Genomic DNA, 19,893 nt, shown 5'->3' with positions numbered 1-19,893 from the left:
GCAGATCTAATCCACACCTTCTTTGTCAACAAGAATACTTCTCTTCTGATGGATTATGTTAGATTTATAGCGGGTCATTTGGTAAACTGTCAATGAGCCACAACAGTGAGTAGGAAGGAGTGTATGAGTGGCAATAACGGGAAAAAGGGTTCCCATAAAGATTATATTGTACTTAAAATAGGAATGGAGCATTGAACAACCCTCTATTTGGCAGTGACTTATACTAGGTAGTCCGTCATGAAGTATTAATAATGACATCCTATTTTAGCAAGACTTCATATCACATAATCAGTCATCCATCTAATCTGATCTGTTAACCACGCACAATTTAAAATAGTAATAGATTGGTTGGGTTATCTAACAATCTCTCTAAAAAGTATTCATTTATATACAGGCCCTCTGATACAACTCTTTTTTTTAAAAGTGGCCATTAATCTAAAAATCAACATATCTCAGCATATGTATAAAAAGAAAGATGTCCAAACTTGCCCAATAATCAGTGTTTATTTGTACTCTATGTGAATATAACACATTGTGAATCTAAACAGACAAATGTGAAATACAGACAAACTTTGGTACGTTTAGATTTTTAGTGGACAAAGCTGCGACTTTATACTATGGGTCCTTCCTTGCCTTTATGAATAATATATTGCATTATAATCCAGAACACAGAACATTAACAAATTGTCATTTCTACATTGAATGTATTGCACATGGTAATTAAAACACACTTCTGAGTTGTCACATAAGTCCTCTTTCATGATTTTTGTAAGATGTACAAAATTGTTACAAAAGGCATGTGTGATTTACAAACAATTGCAATTCTCTTATACAACTAGCTAAATTGAATTTTAAATTAGAAACTAAAATCCAATAAAATAAGCACATCTGATTTCAAAATGAGCACAATGAATTAGCCAGGATATTGAAAAAATAGTTTTATGATTAGGTTGCAAATAACACTGGGGAATGTACATTTTCCCTTTAAGTTAGGTCTAAAAAAAGAAGTTTTCAACAAATTTAAGGGTGCTTAATCCAAAACGAATCTTAATTTGTCTCCAGCACGTCAAGATTATTTCTCTGGTCCACCTAAAAAAAAAAATACTATAACGATTTGTAAAAATGTTCAAATAAGAGCAAGATATTAAAGAAATAAGCATGACAGCAATGTTTATGGGATACGCTTGTTTTTACAAAGAATATTCTTACTGTTACTTTGGTGGAATCTGCAAGTAAATTGAAGTTTAAATCAGCAAGCAATTTGACCTCAACTATTTTTTTTTATTGTTCCCCAGTGTTACGTCTGAATCAAAGTGTATCTTATTAAAATCCCGACATTTTATATGAACTAGGATTTCTTAACATTGATGTCAAAAATCTACATTAAGATATTACTCGCTAAAATGGGTTGCATGTTCTACAGCAACGCATCACAACGATAAAACCAAACACTACAACAAAAGGTGAAACAGCAATAAAGTGCAAAGAGAGGCTTCCAAAAAAAAAAAAAAAAAAAAGAAATGCACTGTGACTGACCTTGGCAGTTGCACAAGTGTACGTACGAATAGACTAAAATGTCGCCTTTTTTTTCCGGCCGAACTTTTGATTGACATTTTCTTAACATGAATGTGCTTACCATTGGATTTGGCCAAGGCCTTTAACTAAAAGCAAGGTCTTCCAGTGTAGTAAATGCTGCATGATGAAATATGTATTAAGTCCCCTAACAGATTTGGGCTCAGCATCACCTATAGACAAGATACATTGCCGTTCCTATCTGGTCGAACGCCACAAAATGAGCTCAGTAACAATGCAGGTGGAGTCACATGGCCTTCCTTTTTTTCACAAGAGAAATGAGAATTTCATTGCTCCTTTTTAATCTGATGGAAAATATCCTCCAATCTCCGGAATCAACGAGAAGAAAGGTAGTAAACTTTGAACATGTTCTATGTCAAAATATTGTACTGCCTACGATCAATGTCAACTACAGCAACAACAGTTAATACATTAACAATATCGATATGGTAAAAAATAAAGAGAGAAAATCACATCAATACATAATTCCCATAGCTATCAAATCACCCGATACGCAGGTCGTCGTAAACCTGCCATCGTTAGCCAATACGATAAGAAGACAGAAAGCACATCAATCTTATTATTCCTCTCACAGAGAGTGCTCACATGGTAGTTTCTACAATGGTGTGGGTGGACTTGATCAAGCCGTTGTTCCCGTTGGGGTCCAGGGGTTCCGTCAGCTCGCTATCCTTTACCGTCAGTTCTTTGGGCCGCGAGCTCACACCTGACTTGGCCGGGGCCGCCACCGCTTTGATCCGCTGCGTGAAAAAGAGATTGCGGAAGATCATTGGCCTCGTCATTGATTTTCTGGAGCCATCTAAAAACGCCATTACAAAGCCGACCGCTTTACGGTGTGTTTGCGTTGTGTAAGACACGTAGATTTCTTTTATTTTTTTTCGATCTGACAAAATCTCAGCAATCCCTTAGATGTTTGAATTGATACGCAACAAATATAGACAAAACATTGGAGGAATACACTAGCACATAGAAATAATATTAATTAAATGTATTCATTTATCTTCTGAACGGGGTACAGTAATCCCTCGATTATCGCTAATTGACTACTTCTCAATTTTTTTCCGCTATTCTTTTTTTTTTTTAAGTTCATAAAAATGTGAAAATCGACGTTGAAACTCTTTGCCACTTTTGCTACTAGGATTGACTTTGTTTCCACTTACTTCAATGAGAGGCCCCTCAGACTGCAAGATCTTGATGACAATCACCATTGGGATGCAGATCATGGAGGCCAGGGCCAAGCACCAGCCTAGTCCGATGGCCCATTCGGGATACTCATACACTTTGTTGTAGGTCAACGGCTTGTACTTGACCAGGGAGAAAACAAAACAGCCCTGAAGGACAAATGCAAATGAGTTTTAGTTCAATACGCAAGTCCACCCTTACTCTTTGTACATAAAGGCTGAGTATCCCACCATGCAAAGGACCGGCGTAATGAAGGACCAGCTCCATTTCATCCATGGGTTTGGTCTGTAGCCAATCATATCCTCGACGCCATCATAGAAATTATCAACTCCTAACAAACATCAATCAAAAGGAACATTCCTGTGAGTGCCAAAATGGCCTTCAAAACAAGGGTTAGAGTGGAAATTGTTTATGGCTTTACAAGTTCTTATCTGTCTGTGTAAATAGCAGCCTATCTTGTATCAAATTGAACTCGGCAGCCACCAAGGATGTGCCCGACTGAAGAAGTTCACTAGGTCATTTCTTTTTAACAGCAGAAGAACGTTGTGTCTATCATGTCCACAATGATCCAAACATGGCAATTTAGTTTGCGATTAGGTACTCAATCTATATAAGGGTCCAAAGTGTCTTTTTTTTGTTTTGTTTTTTACGTCATTTTAATTACATTGAAACCATAAACATTTGCTGTCATACTTTATCTTTTTTAACTACTATGTTGTAGACATAACTTTATGGACTCAATGGCCGTCAAACCGGATGTTTTCCCATTTCATACTAGTTTTATGGCTATGGAATTATAAATGTGTGTTTACTAGCATTATATAGTCTTTTGCTGTAACTTACTAATCTTGTTGGATCGCTAGTAAACGTCTAGTAAAAAACAAAACTACACCCCATCAGCCTCCCTTTCACAAATGGTGTGAACCGAAACGTAAGGCATTTAATTGTTTTAACTACAGAGTTCATTTGTGCTTTTGCAACTCTTCACGATCCTGACTTTAATAAACAGCATGTGGAAAGAAAAACAAAAACAAATCAAAGCCACTTCCACTTACCATAAACCCAGGCTACAGCAATGCATTCAAAGAATGCAACCCACAAAAGGCACACACCGCTGGCTGCATAGTAGTCAAAGAGTTGAAACACGTACATGCCACCCTGGAAAGAAGAATCGTGGCATCAATCGCCCCGCTGATTCAAGTGTGTGTAATTGAAGACAGTTGCGGAGATTGAAGGCGACTTGAATTAGAAAGGGGAGACCGGGATGTCCAATGTAAAGCGCAAGAATGTTTGGCGCCGCACCAGCTGGAGCACAGTTCAACAGGTGCTGAAAGCTCATTGTGGCACGGTTAACTGAAACCAATGCGAGATCACCAATTCTTCCATTGGCAAACGTGGAAGGAAAGCGAGGAAAAAAAAAAAAACATAGGCAAGGCCGTATTTGGTCGAAACGCCAAGGTCGGTCGGCTTGGCGGAAAGCCGGCGACCGACCTTGACAAGACTTTGTGTTTGCTTCTCTCAACAGGATCATCACTGGCTTAAAATGATCTCTTACCTTGGTCACCATGGCAAGTCCGAGGAGATAGCTTATGAAGCATATGATGGCAATGAAGATCTCCCGCCGGTAACCCTTTCTGAGGAGGGACGGATATAGATCCACTAAGGACGTGATCTGTCCTTCCACTTCAACAAACTACACACACAGGAAAAAAAAGGTTTGTTAGGTAGATCTTAAAATGCTGTGAATTATTTTGTGTTTTAGGCTTGAAAGGGTTCAGGCAAATACAATTCTTTAAATCTGAACTCAATCACCTCCATTAACTCAATTTGAAACGGGATGGCTAGCATTGAGTGATCATATTTCACTCCCATGCCAGGGAGACGTCTAATCCAATTTGATAGCAGGTTTTCTACACTCTTTCAAACTAGAGGTGTAGTTATAAAAAAATAAAAAATGAATAATAGGATCATTTTTGATTTTATTTGAAATGGGAGGTCTCTCAGTAACACGGACCAGTTTCTGGCATAGTCCATATACGCAAAACTTCCCCATTGCATTTTACCTCCCAGTTATAAACTACAGCGGTCAAAATGTGTATTAAACCAGTATATGAGCTACATCATGCATTGAGTGCATACCTGGCTGTCAAGACCTAGTAGCAGCAGCATGATAAAGAAGAGGATAGCCCAAAAAGTTGGTAGTGGCATCATGGAGACTGCTTTTGGATAGGCAATGAAGGCCAAGCCGGGACCTGGAAGGAAAACAGATTGGGAAAGGGGAGGAGAGGGGGTAAAGGACATCATTAAAAATTCTTGTCTAGTTTAAGCTTGGACGAAATGAGCATATTGGAAAATAAGTCCTAAAAAAGCCGCGCTAGTGAGGCTGGAAAGGGTCTGACAATCCCTGGAGGCCACAGGAAAGAACTCAGATTTAAAAACGTGTCAAAACTAATAATTGTTTGTGGACTCGCGTGACAAAATGACTTCAGATGCCCTTTAGGTGTTTACTTGCATGACAGCCATAAAGGTACTAAATGAGTGAGAATGCAAGCAAGCGCATACGTAAACAAGCCTGTTTTATAGAGCATACAAACATTAACTTCTTTTTAAAGGATTGCATAATGTTTAACTAGTCACTCATATCGACCATAAACAATTGCAAGGCTTATTGTGGAAGAATTGCAGTTTTACGATCTTATCATTATATCCAAAAATATAAAAACAAACACTGTAAACATTAGCTTTTCTGATCTTCCATATACAATGGGACGAATATGGCATAAAGCAGGTAGAAAATCCTAAAATCATACCAACATAGTTGTAAACCTCTATTTTTTTTTCCGTTAATCATTCTACCACATCTATAGGCAATCAGTCTCAGTTCTTCCATGTCAATTCCTCATCTGAGCTCAATACTGCACTTCCATTTAAATGAGCAACAATAACCATAGTAAATTATTTACTGTTATTCTACCCATGTTGTACCAAAGATAAAACTTTACCGTTTGCCCAAACGTAAATTCTGACAAAGCAATGTACAGTAAAAGCAGGTGATACTGTAGATATGAATACTGTAGATATCTAAAAAAAAAATACAGTTTAGCAAAGCTTTGGGTATGACAAACATGCTTTCAACAGGGAAAAACAAGTATATAAACAAGTCTACAATGTATTAATCTCATTGATCGTGTATTCATATTTTTGAACAGCCAATGCATACAGCATTAACTGTCAAAAATCCTGGCAGCTATTTTAGGAACCTTGTGAACTGCTGAAAAAAAATGAGTTATTGCCAAGTAGTATTGTGTCAGTAAAGACATCAATTGCAGTCATCTTTCTTAAACATCACAACGTCTGTGCTCTCAAAAAATGGGGGGAAAAAATACTGCTCAACCATTAGTCTTGGAATCATCAACCAATCGTGATTGTTTTTTATTTATTTATTTGATAATAGGTCACTGGTCTTGGAGCCAAGCAAGAGTTGCCAACAGCAACCAGCACACTGAGAGAAGTCACGATTCAGTCAAAGACCAAACTCGAATTCACAAGGAATCCAAAGAAGAACGGATGTCATTCACTTCTGGAGATTCTGAGCTAGTAAACACAACTGGAAGGAGGAGGGGAAGGAACAGGCACATCGATGGCAGTACAGAGTTCATGGCCAACAATAGCGCGGCAGCACCCAATCTTCTAAGACGTGTCCCAAAGCTACAAGAGGGCACGGGCAGCTTGAATGTGGGACACCAAAGGGATGCTGTGTTGGTGCACTTGATAAAAAGATGTCAACCAATTCCTCTGGCACCTGATCCACACTATAACCCCCCACCACCATAACTAAGGAGTGTGAAACTGCCGATACCCCTACGATAAGCATTATTTCGATCATTTTATCCACTTGATTTTTTTGGGGATACTTCTCCAATTTCCGAATGGCAGCAGTGCCCACCATCACTGCTGCCAGCACCTTGGACCCTCGTACCTGACTCTGCCACATCGGCAATGTCCACCCCTTGTTCTTGTGCCATGAAGCCCAGGACGGAAAATATTGCGAAGCCAGACACAAAGCTGGTACCGCTGTTGAGGACTCCCAGCAGCAAACAGTCCCTATGTCACACATATGTCATGGAGGTTGTTAATGAACACACACGGAACCAGAGTTCCCATTTTTTTTCCTTTCTTTCTTTGTTTTTTTTTTCAAGAAAATTGAAACGAGGCCGTCTTGGACACGTCACTACGACTGACCCAATCTCCACCCTCCCCCGCAGGATGCTCTGCTCACCTGTAGCAATTGTACTTGTATTTGTTGTAACTCCCCAGTGACGTCATAGCGCCCAAGCAAATGGCGTAGGAGAAGAAAATCTGGGTACCCGCGTCGATCCAAACCTTCAAGTACAGTAAGAAGGCGTAGTTGAGTAGATTGAACTGACACGGCAATAGATAGGAGGCAAACTTTTTCCGATCGTTGCCTGTATTACCTCTGCGTCCTGCAGACGTGACAAGTCAGGGTAAAGATAGAATTTGATGCCCTCTAATGCTCCTGGCAGGGTCACACCACGCACCAGCAGTATAATCAGCATGATGAATGGGAAAGTCGCTGTTATGTACACGACCTAGATAGGGTAAAAGGTGTTATTATTGCAATCCTGTCATGCTTTATACTGCATTTTAGTTTTACATGGAGCCATCAATGCACTACAAGATAAGAGCAACAGTTAAGTAAAGCTTCTGAGGTAAATAAATGTTTCCACTGTCTTGGCCTAGATTACCTGGGGTATTGAAGGACAAATAATATTAACAGCATCTCCTTACTCACTTTTCCTGTAGACTTGACTCCCTTCCATATGCAGAAAAAACAAACAATCCACACTGCCAACAAGCAAAGGGCTAGGTCCCACTTGAGAGGCCCAATGTCTTCAATCCCCGAGGAGATGCTGAGGACATTGCGTCTGTACATGTTGCACATTGGTAAATGAATTGGCAGCTCACGTCTTTGCTAAAATGTGTGTATATACATATATATAAATATATACTCACTCCCAGAATTCCGTCACAGGAGAAGTGAAGTTGGTAACATTGGCCATAAGCCAAAGGGTTTTGTTCCTTCGAACCGTGTCCTCCACACAGTGTTCTGTGTTCCAGGGCTGCTTGCATTTGGCCCAGGGGAGCTCAGGCTGAAAGCACTGGAATAGGTAGTAAAGTCCCCAGGCCAGGATTACTATGTAGTAGATATTCAGCAGGGAGACGATCACAATTGATGCATAGCCAATACCTGCAAACAGGAAACGGTAGAACATATGAGTCAATATAGTCAGTAGAATGAGTCAATACTTTGTCAGCAGCAACCAAAACCAATAGTATTATGTAATGAAGATAGACAGTCAAGATAATCTGCTCAAAATGTGACGACAATCCGAGCGATGATTGAAAGGCTATAGTAGGTCAAACAAGTGCATGATAGTCCACATTGGAATCGTCCTTGTCCATTTATACCGGGAAATTAAGGTTGTAATTAGATCAAGACCGACTTTAACGAGTCTTATACAAATTGTAGACTTTCCAAAACTGGTGATATGCTTACTTTTTGGTTATTTCATTTTAGATATTATTTAAACAAACAATTTTGTAGCAGACTACAGTTCAGCCGATGAGATGCCGTCCATTGCGACTTTTGTCTCAAGAAAAGTGCCAAGGTTAGCCTTATTCATTTGGGCCGTATGACCAAAGCTTCTACTGGAGAACGAACAATGCACCTTCTGGAAAATGGCTTATACTTAAATCGCGCCTTATCCCTCAAAGTGCATTGAAACTTTTTATCGTCATTGAGTATCTTCCTCAAAAACATGTCGAATCCACCATTAATCCATACCGCCCCTATGGCGTCAGTGCCTCTATCTACAGCGGAAGGTAATGCATGGGATCTTTAGCAGCCCATGAAGATGGCAGATCTCCAAGCAATGGCGTGATGCTACCACACGGAACAAAAGCTCCAAGTATGTTTTGGAAACATTGCTAAGCCATGCCATGACGAATAAAGGAAGCCGTGAAGGTGTTGCAAATAAAACAATCAACGTGATACGACTTCTAACATTACCGATACGAGTCACATTGACGTGCAGATAATGAACTCCCGATTTAGCCCAGTCGTCAACCTCAAAATCCTCCGGAGGGAAAATTTGGCTCTTACACTGCAAAATTCTTCTACTGTGGCTAACTTTATCAGCAGCAACCATAAAACCCAAACAGCTGCAAAGTGATAACTATCTGTGGATTTACCACTATGCGGCTCAATACCTTTCACACACTTGTATTGATTTGGGCCATTTGGGATTCTTCCTTATTTAGTTTAATGTGCCGTGTGTTAAATGAAGTATATATTGACGAATGAGAGAGTGGAAATAGTTATATTTATCTAAAAAAAATAGGTTATCTACACCAGGCCCAGCAATTGTCATGAAAGACAAATGCAGCTTTCAACTGCGTTTCCACTCGTTTTAACAATAGGTACTCAAGGTTTTTTTAAAGGTGTAATGTTCTTTTATCTATTTTAAGCCAAAAGAAGGAACTTGTTTGAATTTATTTTGGACAGTGAATCATTTTCGAGACTGCTGCATGGAAATGTTCCTCGAAAAAGATGTAAGAACCTGTTTTCTGTGAATGTGTTTATAAAGACAGTGGTATAAATTCAAATTTACAAGGTGTTTCTAATGGTGTTGTCTTTTATCTATTTTAGGCCAAAAGAAGGTACTTGTTTGAATTTAATTCGTACAGTGAAATGTTTTCGCCCGTTCTCATTCTGAAACTGTTGGATAGAAATGTTCCTAAAAAAAGATGTAAGAATTCCATTTCCAAGCAGGTGTTTTGTATAAATTTAAATGTAACATTATAGATTTTCTTTTCCGTTTCAATTATGTAAATATTTTCTGGACAGATCGTTCATTGTTTTACCACTGGGCCATTGTTCTAAGGGTCCACAGTACAACTAGATACTGAAAAAGAAGTCTTGTGTCAACAAAGCACTGTTGTTGAGCAACTCATTACTACCGATATCCATTCATATAAATGAGGTCAGCGAGGGGCATGCGAGCAAGCAAAGATTTGGAGTTATTTTTGCACGGCAACAAAGAATTTCATGCCTTTTCAGAAAATGTCTTTGTCTTTGCAAACGGAGTGCGTGTGCTGTGCGATTAATCAGTTCAGTGAGACGTGCAGAATTTCTGGGATATATCCGATGATGAGAGACCAGCTGCTTAAGTGCTGATGTCACAAGAGTGACAACTCTTTATTTATAACATTGTTCCACGTGGACATGACTTTGAGAGTAGGGAGGGGCGGCCGGCATTTAGGGCTGTGGAGAAGCACTGTCTACGTGCTCTGCATCAAAGGGTGGAAACAGAACCTGACCAAAAGAGTATGACGCAGCATTTCGAAAGATCCTCCATGTGAAAAAGGGGGGTTGTCAACACATCACGCAGTTCTCATTGCTAGGCAACTTGTCCTTTTTCTGTCTAGTCTGTTTCCATGGCAACTGAGAACCCATCAATCCGATACTATATACATGCATGCACAACTTCAAATGCCTCATTTGTGTCTTGCTGTATGCATAACACTGAAACTTTTTAAGCACTCTAACTTAATACATCTACACTGAATGTGATAGATGTGATACATTATTTATGAAGCTCTACTAAAATGTAGTGTTCCTGCATGAAAAAAGGGGGGGACTAAATTGACAGTTTGATTCTGATTTAAAAAAAAAAATTATATTACCTACAATGTCACAATTTCCGATCACTCGATTCATAAAGGCATAAACATTACACAACGATATGGTCCGCCCTCAGAGCAAATATTATCAACTTTTGTGTGACGCAGTCAACTATAATCCCAATCATAACGCTATTTTAGAAATTGAAACTAAAAGATACAGTTCTTGTAATTTATTCAATTATGGCGTAGCAAGCTTTCACGTCGCAGATAGAAAAATCATCTATCTAAAAACTACGAATACTCAAAGCAGATCATTTGCTTTTAATGAACTGTTTTAAAGGTATTATTTGAACAATCCGGACATAATCACTACTTGAAAGTTTCGGTTTTGCAGTTTCTAATTTATTTTTCTGCCCCTACAAAGAGTTCAACATTATTTTGAGAAGTTTAATCTCTATCACACTGCTCCAACTAGTAAGATTTCTGCATCTTTCCTCACAGATTAAATCACTGAACTCCTAAAACAAGTGTCCAGAAAGCCCATCAAAATCTATCTAGAGATGTTCACTCGAGCTCAGTTTTAACACAAGTTCAATTCCCCAGACGATTCCCAATCGTAAAGCTTTACTGAACCCACTCTAAGTGTTTCTCAGTGGTTTTGATAATCGTCTTGGTTTATCAATAACAGCTCCTGTTTGGAAAAACTTGCCAAGTATAGTGTCACTTGGCAAGCGGCGTGGTCATAATGGTTCTTAAAAAAAAAAAACAAGAAAAAAAAAAAAATTCAACCTTGAAAATGTTCCACATTGCACCAGATGATGTTTTACAACACACCAAAGTGTTTGGGAATCACTATCAGGATGTTCATCCAAACCTTTCTGATTAGTATCAAATGACCTGCCTCAACGAATGATGGGCGCTGATGCAAAAAAGTATTTGGACTGACCCGTGAAGATGGGGCAGAGTTTGGCCCAGCAGGTGATCCCCCCTTCAGAGGTGTACTGGCCCAGTGCCACTTCCAGAAAGAACACAGGCAGGCCTCCCCCAAACAGGAAGATGAAGTAAGGGATGAGGAATGCACCTGTAGGATTTAGACAGCAAACTGTTCAAATGGCATTTCAAATCTTTTGGCGTTCCGCATTTCAAGACATTCCGACCTACCTCCGCCATTTTTATAACAAAGGTAAGGGAAGCGCCACACGTTTCCTAAACCCACAAAGCCTCCGGCCACGGACAAGAGAAAGTCAAGCTTGCTGGCCCATTTCTCCCTCTGCGGAGCCTTGCCTTCAGCCTCGTCTTCGGGCCGAGTGCCCGGGCTCTTGCCCGGTGAGGGTTTCAACGTGTCCTTGTGAAAGTCCTTGAGGCATTGAAGCTTCTCCTTTTGGGCCATGCTACAGAGAACAGAGGCGAAACAGAAGGCAGAGGTGAGGGCCATGAGACACCGAGCATTAGGGAGCTAATACTGTCTACTGATTGCGTTATAGAGTGCTGTGTAATCACTGGGTACATGATATTCAGTGGCATGGTGCTAATCTTGCTAATCTGAACAGCTGATGCGTGGAGGTCATTCAAGACTTGAGAAATGTTTGGGTGGACGATTTTTAGCAAGACAAGCCACCTTCACAAAGTAATCAAATAAACTATTTTCTTTTTTTCAGCTGTCAAACTGCTAAATGATAATGAATGAGAACCACCTTCAATGTCTTTACTGACGTCAGTAAAATGAATACGATATGGGCTTAAAAGCTGCCAATGTTGACATTTATCTCGTGTCACAACACCTAGAGATCCAAATTTAGAGAGAAAGATAATGCTTAGCCTGCTTACTCATCAGCTTATACAGTAGTAAGGTCACTTGAATGGATACTAATATACATTTCCAGGAAAGACAAGATTATTTGGCAACAATCAGCTATATATCGCTTATTACCAGAAGCAGAGTTTGTATTGCTCGCTCATTGGTCAAACCCTATTGTGAAACCCAAGGTGAATGACTGCTGCCTAAGGTTGCGCCAAATCAAATAAAAGCAGAACAACAATCACAGCCCATCTACAGTTGATCTTAGCGCCTTCTATCAAAGTTGCAACAGTGATTTGGGTCACATTTTCTCACCTCGGTAGCATCCTGCCTAAGCGTGAGCACTGTTTCATACTTTTCTGGCATGTCTCTCCTCGTTATGCATCAGAAGTCAAACTGTGTGGCTTTCCGTTCTTCAACTTCATTACATAACTGCATGACACCCACGTCATTTATCATCCTCTCACTCCCTTTCCCCTCTTTTGCTCCTGCACCTGCCTACCATACTTGCTCGCTAGATTGGAGTTCATTCAAACTCTCTATGGCATTTAACCCGTGATTGACTTTACTCACTTGTTAAAGCTTTACATTTTATCCCTAAACAAAAGTACTACAATTTTAGGAAAGACAGTATGTTTACCTCTCGGTTGCTAAAACAATTAAAAAAACCATTTGAACAGTATTCAATACAATGTCCCGTTGTTATGTATGACATTAAGAAAACTGTTACAATGAACAAGTGACTGCCTTAACTGTTAGATTATCAATTGAAAACAATAAAGACAACTTACATTTCCTTCATGGCTGTAAAAATATCAAGAGTTTGCCCTTATCAGCTGTCACCATTCCTCTGTAATGAGTGTGCTTATGCCTTCTTGGGTCACTCCGAGTAGAGCTCACAGCAGAGACCGCCCCTCAGCTAAAGACAATTAAATCCAAAGCCAGGATTGGTCAGAGCTGTGCTTTGACAGACAACTCAGGTACAAACATGGGAGACTGTAAATTTCCACTTCCTACTGAGCCCCTTTTCCACACACACACTGACAAATGTACTATCATTTCATTAATGTTGGAGACATTAGACAATTTCCTAATAACAAAAACAGGTATTGCAGAAAATACCATAGCCTCAAAGCTAATATCAATTTAAAAAAATAAAGTTAGATGGTTCCAAAACAAGAGAAAGCTTATCTAAAAGTCTGGGCAAATCAGCTCCACTTTGGAGTTTGTAGTTTTGCTTTAATCTCAGATCCTGACATGAAGCTACACATAAGGTGCTACAGATGTCATTCTCCCACTACAATCCCATTTCTGCTTTCAGTCTAGAGGTGACAAGAACCTTTGACCTCATTAGTCACAAGGATTTAGCTGCAAACACACAATTCAACTATGACTAAACAATGAATTGGTAAATAAAGCCCATCCCAAATGAACATTAACTTAAATAAGCAACTGTTTTTTTTTAAACAAGACATCATTGTATTCCAATGTTACAATAGTCAAAGAAACAACATTCCAACACTACTTTTGATGGACAATAGTGATGTGATCCAGGATCCAAGTCTAGATATATAAGCAGCTGACTTGTTAATCTTAGAAAAGTTTATTGCTCCATGTGTCAACTTGTTGGACACATGGTAAAATCTACACCTAATGGAGCCCGGATCTTATCCTCGCCTCGTGCTCTAATTTTCCCATTTCACAACGAGACCCCACAAAAATCACCAATGGCATGATTTCATAGAAGGCCCTTCAAAGTACTTTGGCATCCAAGTAAGACTATTAATGAGCATGTTGCAGCAGTTCTGGTATGCAGGCCACTTTGAATCCCTGTCCTCCATTCTGCCGTGACACTTGCTTTATCATCTGTGTGCTGTAAACAAGTCCAGCATCAGCCTATAACATAGCCTAAAAAGGGAATATGGGAGCAGTTACACTACTCCATGGTCCACCATTGCATACCCCTTGACTGAAATGTAACAATCGATTAAACACCAAAAGGTTCCTCGAGAGGATTTGGGCAGTTAAATGGGGGGGAGAAGGATGCAGTGGATGATGAGTGCTATCCTACTTTTACACGCATGCACGCACAGCCCCTCTAAGCTTTGCATGACAACATAAGCCATCACATTTTGGCCCATGTCATGCTCTACGGCAGGGATGGCGAACACGTGGCTCCCTGCCAAAATGAATGCACTGCTTTGGTTCTTATCATATTTTGTATATATGTGGCTCTTTGCCTAAATTCATGTTTTGCTTAATTGTATTCTCTCTTAAAACACACTCCAATGGTCATGGCCCATAAAAAAACATAGGATATATTATATTTAAAAAATATATACATTTTTTTATGGTGCTTCTGATGTAAACTGTGTCACTGATTGTTGGTTTTAACATTTTTGCTCTTTGTATCTTAACTTTTCAACAACTCCGTCTCTGGGATACATCTGTTATGTAACGATCAGATGACACATTATATATGTGAATTATTTTGAGATGGGGGTAAAGGTCATTACGTTCATTGAATTACAAATGAATTGCAAAGTGAAATGACATTGTAATTTAGTGTTTGGATACAGATTTTTGACCGATCTCAGTCCATCATTGAAACAAAGTACTGAAGAATGCACCAGCCAAGATTTTAAGTGTGAAAAAAATGACTAACACCACAATAAAACAGAACAACAGAACACCACAATAAAAGCACTTGTAAAATGATAAACGACCGTTTGCAAATATTAAACTCACATTTTATCATGCCAATAATGTTATTGATGGATATTTCAACTAACCACAATCTAAGTAAGGGGTTTTAGACAATTGATCTAATCTGTTATTACACTGTGTTTGACAGATGAATAGGGGAAATAAACAGCATTTTGGCATAAGTACACCTGCCATTACATTATCAGCATCACATAGAACACTGACTGGATGGAGCAGAAATCTTTTTTTTCCTCACTCTTTTTTTAGGCAAAGCAGGATTTTAAAAAAAATACATTTAAAAAAAAACAGGGCACCTTATCGTCAAGAAAAGAATCACATGCATGGCACGAAGCACGGCCGACACTTGCTCGTCACCTGAAATGTCGTATTCTCGCACCGTCTCGGCCAAAAAAAAAAAAAAAAAACGTCGCTATGTCATATTCTGCCTCACGAGGATGCAAACGAAGGGCTTTACCTGTCGCCAGCGTCGTTTGCTCCTCGTCACCTTTATCACGTTCAGCGATGATTGAAACAATTAAGGCAATTTTCCCGCATGACCATGACGACCAGAAGAGACGTTTTGTCTTAATATCAGTTTGAGTGGAAAATCACCAGCTTCTCCATGCAACGACCCCTTAAAGCGACAGTCTCCACGAGCGCACCTGACTACCAGAGCGCTCCCAAATCAACATCATCGCATTTATTTTTTGCTCTTGAGCGACACTTTCCTCGTGATCTTTCTCTAATGGCATTTGTGTCCGTGCATTTTTTTAAAAACGAAGAAAACTCCAACTATAAAACAGTGGAATGTAATGGGGAAACGCTCTCCTATCAGCATTTAATTCACGTTAGATACACTGTATGTGTCATATTGTTGTTGTGTACTTGTATATATTGTATATGTGTCATATTGTTGTTGTGTACTTGTTTTTATCGTATATGTGTCAGATTGTTGTTGTGTACTTGTATAAATTGTATGTGTCAACATTTGTACGGTTTCTTAACTGCTTATGCTCACAAGGGTGGAAGGGGGTGCTGGAGCCTATACCCGCTGACTTTGGGCACTGTGAATTGGTGGCCAGCCAATCACAGGCCACAACAAGAAACACAACCATTCACACTCACACTCATACCCAGAGCAAACCCACACAAAATAGGGAAAACATTCAAACTCCAAACAATGTGGACCCATCTGGGATCGGACCCTCGACTCCAGAACTGTGAGGCCGACACGCTAACCACTCGTCCGCCGGGCCGCTATATCATATCTTTTCTTTAAAAGCATTATTTTGTATGTATATTTCGATATGTATAAAAAGATTGATATGACTTCAGCTCCCTTCAAGTATAGTTCTATGTATAGACATCTTTTTTAATAGATGTGGCATAGGACCTTTTAGAATTAATGTGGAGGGCTGACAGTTAGTGTCAGAAAGAGAAGCTTTTGTAAATGCTTTCTCATTCCTAAAGGCAGGGAAACGGCAAAAATATGCAAGTGTGGAGTCTCACTATTTGGTCACAAAAACAAACCTTGAATGTAAAGTAGCTAAAGTCACATGGGGGAGCAAAAAAAAAAAAAAAAAGTCCAAGTCAAGCTTCCCAATAGCGATATTTCTTTTTCAGAATACATTTGCAATCTTGAGAAAAATGTGTCATCATCCTTGTAGAGTATACATACTTATTGCTACAATCTTTCCTCTTATACGTATTTCAATGGGAGAGGCTTTTCCTGCCTGGTGTTAAATTCTGTCTGAGGTTAGAGCAGTCACGTGGGTACATTGTAATCCTTGCTCAAATGCACAACACAGGTCTAGCTTTATCTCAACCATACAAAATAAAAATGGGCCGATAAGGATGTAGGGGGGAAAAGGTTTTCTAATAACAAGACTCGCGTTAGTTCCTGACACTCATTGAAACACTGTTGACATGGTTGGTATATTCGCCTGACAGTTATGAGATGAAGAATTGTAACCCCGGTGGGTTCCAGTCTTCCTTTGTGAAGTTTGCATGTTCTCCCATGGTTGCGTGGGTTTTCTGATGGTACTCCAGAATTGTCCGACATTCAAAAAATATTGATGGGAGGCAGGTTGAACATTCTAAATTAACGTTAGGTATGAGTGTGAGCTACAATGGTTGTTTATTTCATTGTAAATTTTCTGGAGGATTATTTTCCAGCAGAGTTTCACCTAAACTGAAGCCCAAAGTAACAAACATGTCAATGTTGCCTGGCTTGCATTTATTTACCAGAGAGCCTGCTGATATGACCACTGCTCACTGACTTGTCTGCGTCCTGACAGCTAATACTTGGAGGGTGCATGTAAGACTTAATCCCTTATTACTGTGGCTATGTTAAGTGTAAGCGTCGGCCTATCACACACACTTCCAGGAGCTGCTTCCATGCTGAGCAGGAAGATAAACAATTCCTGCTTGATAAGCTGGAGTATCAAGATGGCACAAAAAAAGGCTAAAACAGGGGTCTCAAACTCAGGTTGGTGGGAGATACAGTAAGAGTCCTGTTGACCCCAAGCTACAGCAGTGATTTCCACAAAAATAGGTTAATTTAAGGAACATTAGTTCAAATATCTGATCGAATAACATTTCAGAACATGACTGATCCTTCAGATTTTGAACAACGGAATCCAATCACTTTGGCGAACTCACCACCAAAAAATGTCATGATCCTTAACTTTTGTAAGTGTGCAAGTGATTAAACAACATCAGAAATGAAAAAGCTGGGCCCAGATTCACACTGAGCCTAAACCTTAGTTAAAGATGGTACAAGGTAATGTATTGGATCTATGTTTTTTTTTTTTTTTTGAATGGCTTTGTTGGCATTTTCTGAAAATTGTAGTTGTTTTGAGCGCAAGCAATATACTTGTGACAGCAACTATCTCTCCAGCTCTTGCGTCTTCAAGACAATCCTATAAAGAGATCGTCTTGGCGGCAACCTTCTTCCAAAGGGGTATGTGTGTGGTCGGTCCATGGCGTTCCACTTCTTACATAACAGCTGCCCTGGACAACGCAACACAACACTGGCACATGTCCTATAAATGACTCCAATGAAATGTAAAGGACTTCCTCTGTTGCTTGTTTAGTTATCCCCAAAGTAAGACATTCGCACATTTCACCAGTGCACCTTTACCTTATAAGGAAACTTAATAGAGGAACATGGAAAATACGTGCTAAGGTAGCTTTGCAGGTCAGTGTCTGGCTAAGTACAGGTTTACCACTCTCCCTCAAGTACTAATCCCCTGACGAAGTACCTAGGATTTCAGTAGAGATGCAAGTAGCGCGTGACTTTGGTTTGCATCCTCTAACCCCTTAGGACAAATACTGTCTCGAAGTAACCACTAATATGGCCTTGCACCCAAAACACAGATAATCCTTGAGTATTATTTTTTTTATATTTAAAGTCCATTAAAAAATAAACACCAATCACAATGCCTATGTACTTTGAATGAGAAATTTAGTCACTTTTCTAATGTAGTAGTTTTCTTATGTATGTATGTATGTATGTGTACTAGAACTGAATACAAATACTATGAGTGCCTGTGAAAATGTTTCATTCAGATTTTAATGTTAAAAAAGAAGTAGCATAGTATGTTGTGGTTTTGTTTATCAACTCTATTTGTGTGTAGAGTTCTGAGAATAAGAGGCACACTTTCAAAGTGTGTTTGATACCATTTTTTTGGGCGACATTAAAGGGCAAACCATTGTACCGCTGAAGGGACATTTGTCTCAAATTATGGGCAGTGGAAGGGAAAAAAAACAGAGTTGAGCTACATTAGTACATATTGCAGAAATGAGCTAGTTCACATGAATTGGTCTCCTTGTAGACTCACATATACGAGTAGACAGATGTCACTGCGAAGCCACTGAGTCACGCAGAGGCATGAGTCAAGAGCCAAGAGATTTCATATCCCGCTGCCCTCTTAGTTTTTTTCTTCTTCCAAAAACACACGGAAATTGTCCCTTCTAAATATTAATCAGGACACTAGTAGACCTGGAAAAAAAAAACATGGAAATTGTCCCTTTTTAAATATTAATCAGGACACCAGTGGACATGGAAGACAAATCGGAGTCATATCTTGGCAATGGGGGAACAGTTGCAATGCATTGTAGTTGAAATATATGCAAGTATCTTGAACGTAAAATACTTTGTCTTTATTTCTATTGTGTCTTTGCATTGATGATGTAAGTGCGTGGTTGTAAATAATTCTTGCAATGAGAAAGGTAATTCATTGTTTAACAAAGGAGTGATTGGGCAGTGTAGGAATTATGAAGAATTCGGATAAGATTATAGTACAGGAAGTGTACTATACATACTGTAAATCTATCATCAAACTGTATGGAGATAAGTGAACAAAGTGTAGAGTCAAATGTTACACAACGAGTAAGTGTTAACGACTCATCGTAGAACAGGTCATTTCTTTGATATCTAAAATAAAATGTGACAAGGACAATGTCCTCTCTGACCTGTGACTTTAGCCATTTTGGTTACTTGGCAACAATAAAACATTTGCACAAAAGCTTGTTGGGGTAATTAATAACGGTGCTGTTTATTCTAGTACCATGGAACTTGTCAGCATTCAAGAGACTGAGGATTAAAGCCAAAGGTTTTGTTCACTAACCTTTTTAGTGGCCCTGCATTTACATGTTAGAATGGTAACTATGCTCAGTCATTTGGTTAAAACCACATTTAAAAGAAAAACAAAAATCCTACATGGCCATTCCCATCACTCTGATAACTTCAATCTACTCCAAATACAGTTACAATTTTTTTTATAAGGGAAAATTTAAGAAACCATAAAGGTATTATTTGAACATATGAAGGAAATTGCCATACTTAATACTTGCTGATCAAGATAAATGTATTTTTTTGTGAGAAAGTGGACGGGAGCAGTAGGTTG

General features: G+C 39.2%; 1 protein-coding gene across 3 annotated transcripts; it reads right to left on the bottom strand.

The window, feature by feature from the left end:
- Positions 1–485: 485 nt before the first annotated feature.
- LOC144203877 (sodium- and chloride-dependent taurine transporter-like) lies at positions 486–15,638 on the bottom strand. 3 transcript variants are annotated; one of them, XM_077727458.1, is made up of 14 exons: positions 15,459–15,638; positions 11,641–11,870; positions 11,426–11,560; positions 7,807–8,041; positions 7,586–7,718; positions 7,248–7,382; positions 7,052–7,155; positions 6,752–6,876; positions 4,912–5,024; positions 4,328–4,465; positions 3,828–3,930; positions 3,003–3,103; positions 2,751–2,921; positions 486–2,330 (listed from the first exon to the last, which is right to left on the bottom strand). In XM_077727458.1, the coding sequence occupies exons 2-14, from the start codon at positions 11,867–11,869 to the stop codon at positions 2,175–2,177; spliced, it is 1,878 nt and encodes a 625-aa protein (XP_077583584.1). In that variant the 5' UTR covers position 11,870; positions 15,459–15,638; the 3' UTR covers positions 486–2,174. The 3 variants fall into 3 exon arrangements, with proteins under 3 accessions (XP_077583584.1, XP_077583564.1, XP_077583575.1); XM_077727438.1 differs by lacking the exon at positions 15,459–15,638 and adding an exon at positions 15,298–15,383; XM_077727449.1 differs by lacking the exon at positions 15,459–15,638 and adding an exon at positions 13,069–13,215.
- Between the last annotated feature and the right edge of the window lie 4,255 nt (positions 15,639–19,893).

The sequence above is a fragment of the Stigmatopora nigra genome, chromosome 1 (genome assembly GCF_051989575.1).
Source record: "Stigmatopora nigra isolate UIUO_SnigA chromosome 1, RoL_Snig_1.1, whole genome shotgun sequence".
In the NCBI taxonomy this organism is placed as follows: domain Eukaryota; kingdom Metazoa; phylum Chordata; class Actinopteri; order Syngnathiformes; family Syngnathidae; genus Stigmatopora; species Stigmatopora nigra.
This window is presented reverse-complemented; position numbering and strand designations above follow the sequence as displayed.

What these genes read in the sequence shown, in the direction of transcription:
- LOC144203877 (XM_077727438.1), bottom strand. Translation starts at nt 15,326, where the DNA reads ATGCATGTGATTCTTTTCTTGACGATAAG. An exon ending in CACGTCTGCAGGACGCAGAG is followed by an intron (nt 7,156 to 7,247) that starts GTAATACAGGCA and finishes CTGTACTTGAAG; the next exon opens with GTTTGGATCGACGCGGGTAC. An exon ending in GACTTGCCATGGTGACCAAG is followed by an intron (nt 3,931 to 4,327) that starts GTAAGAGATCAT and finishes TCTTCTTTCCAG; the next exon opens with GGTGGCATGTACGTGTTTCA.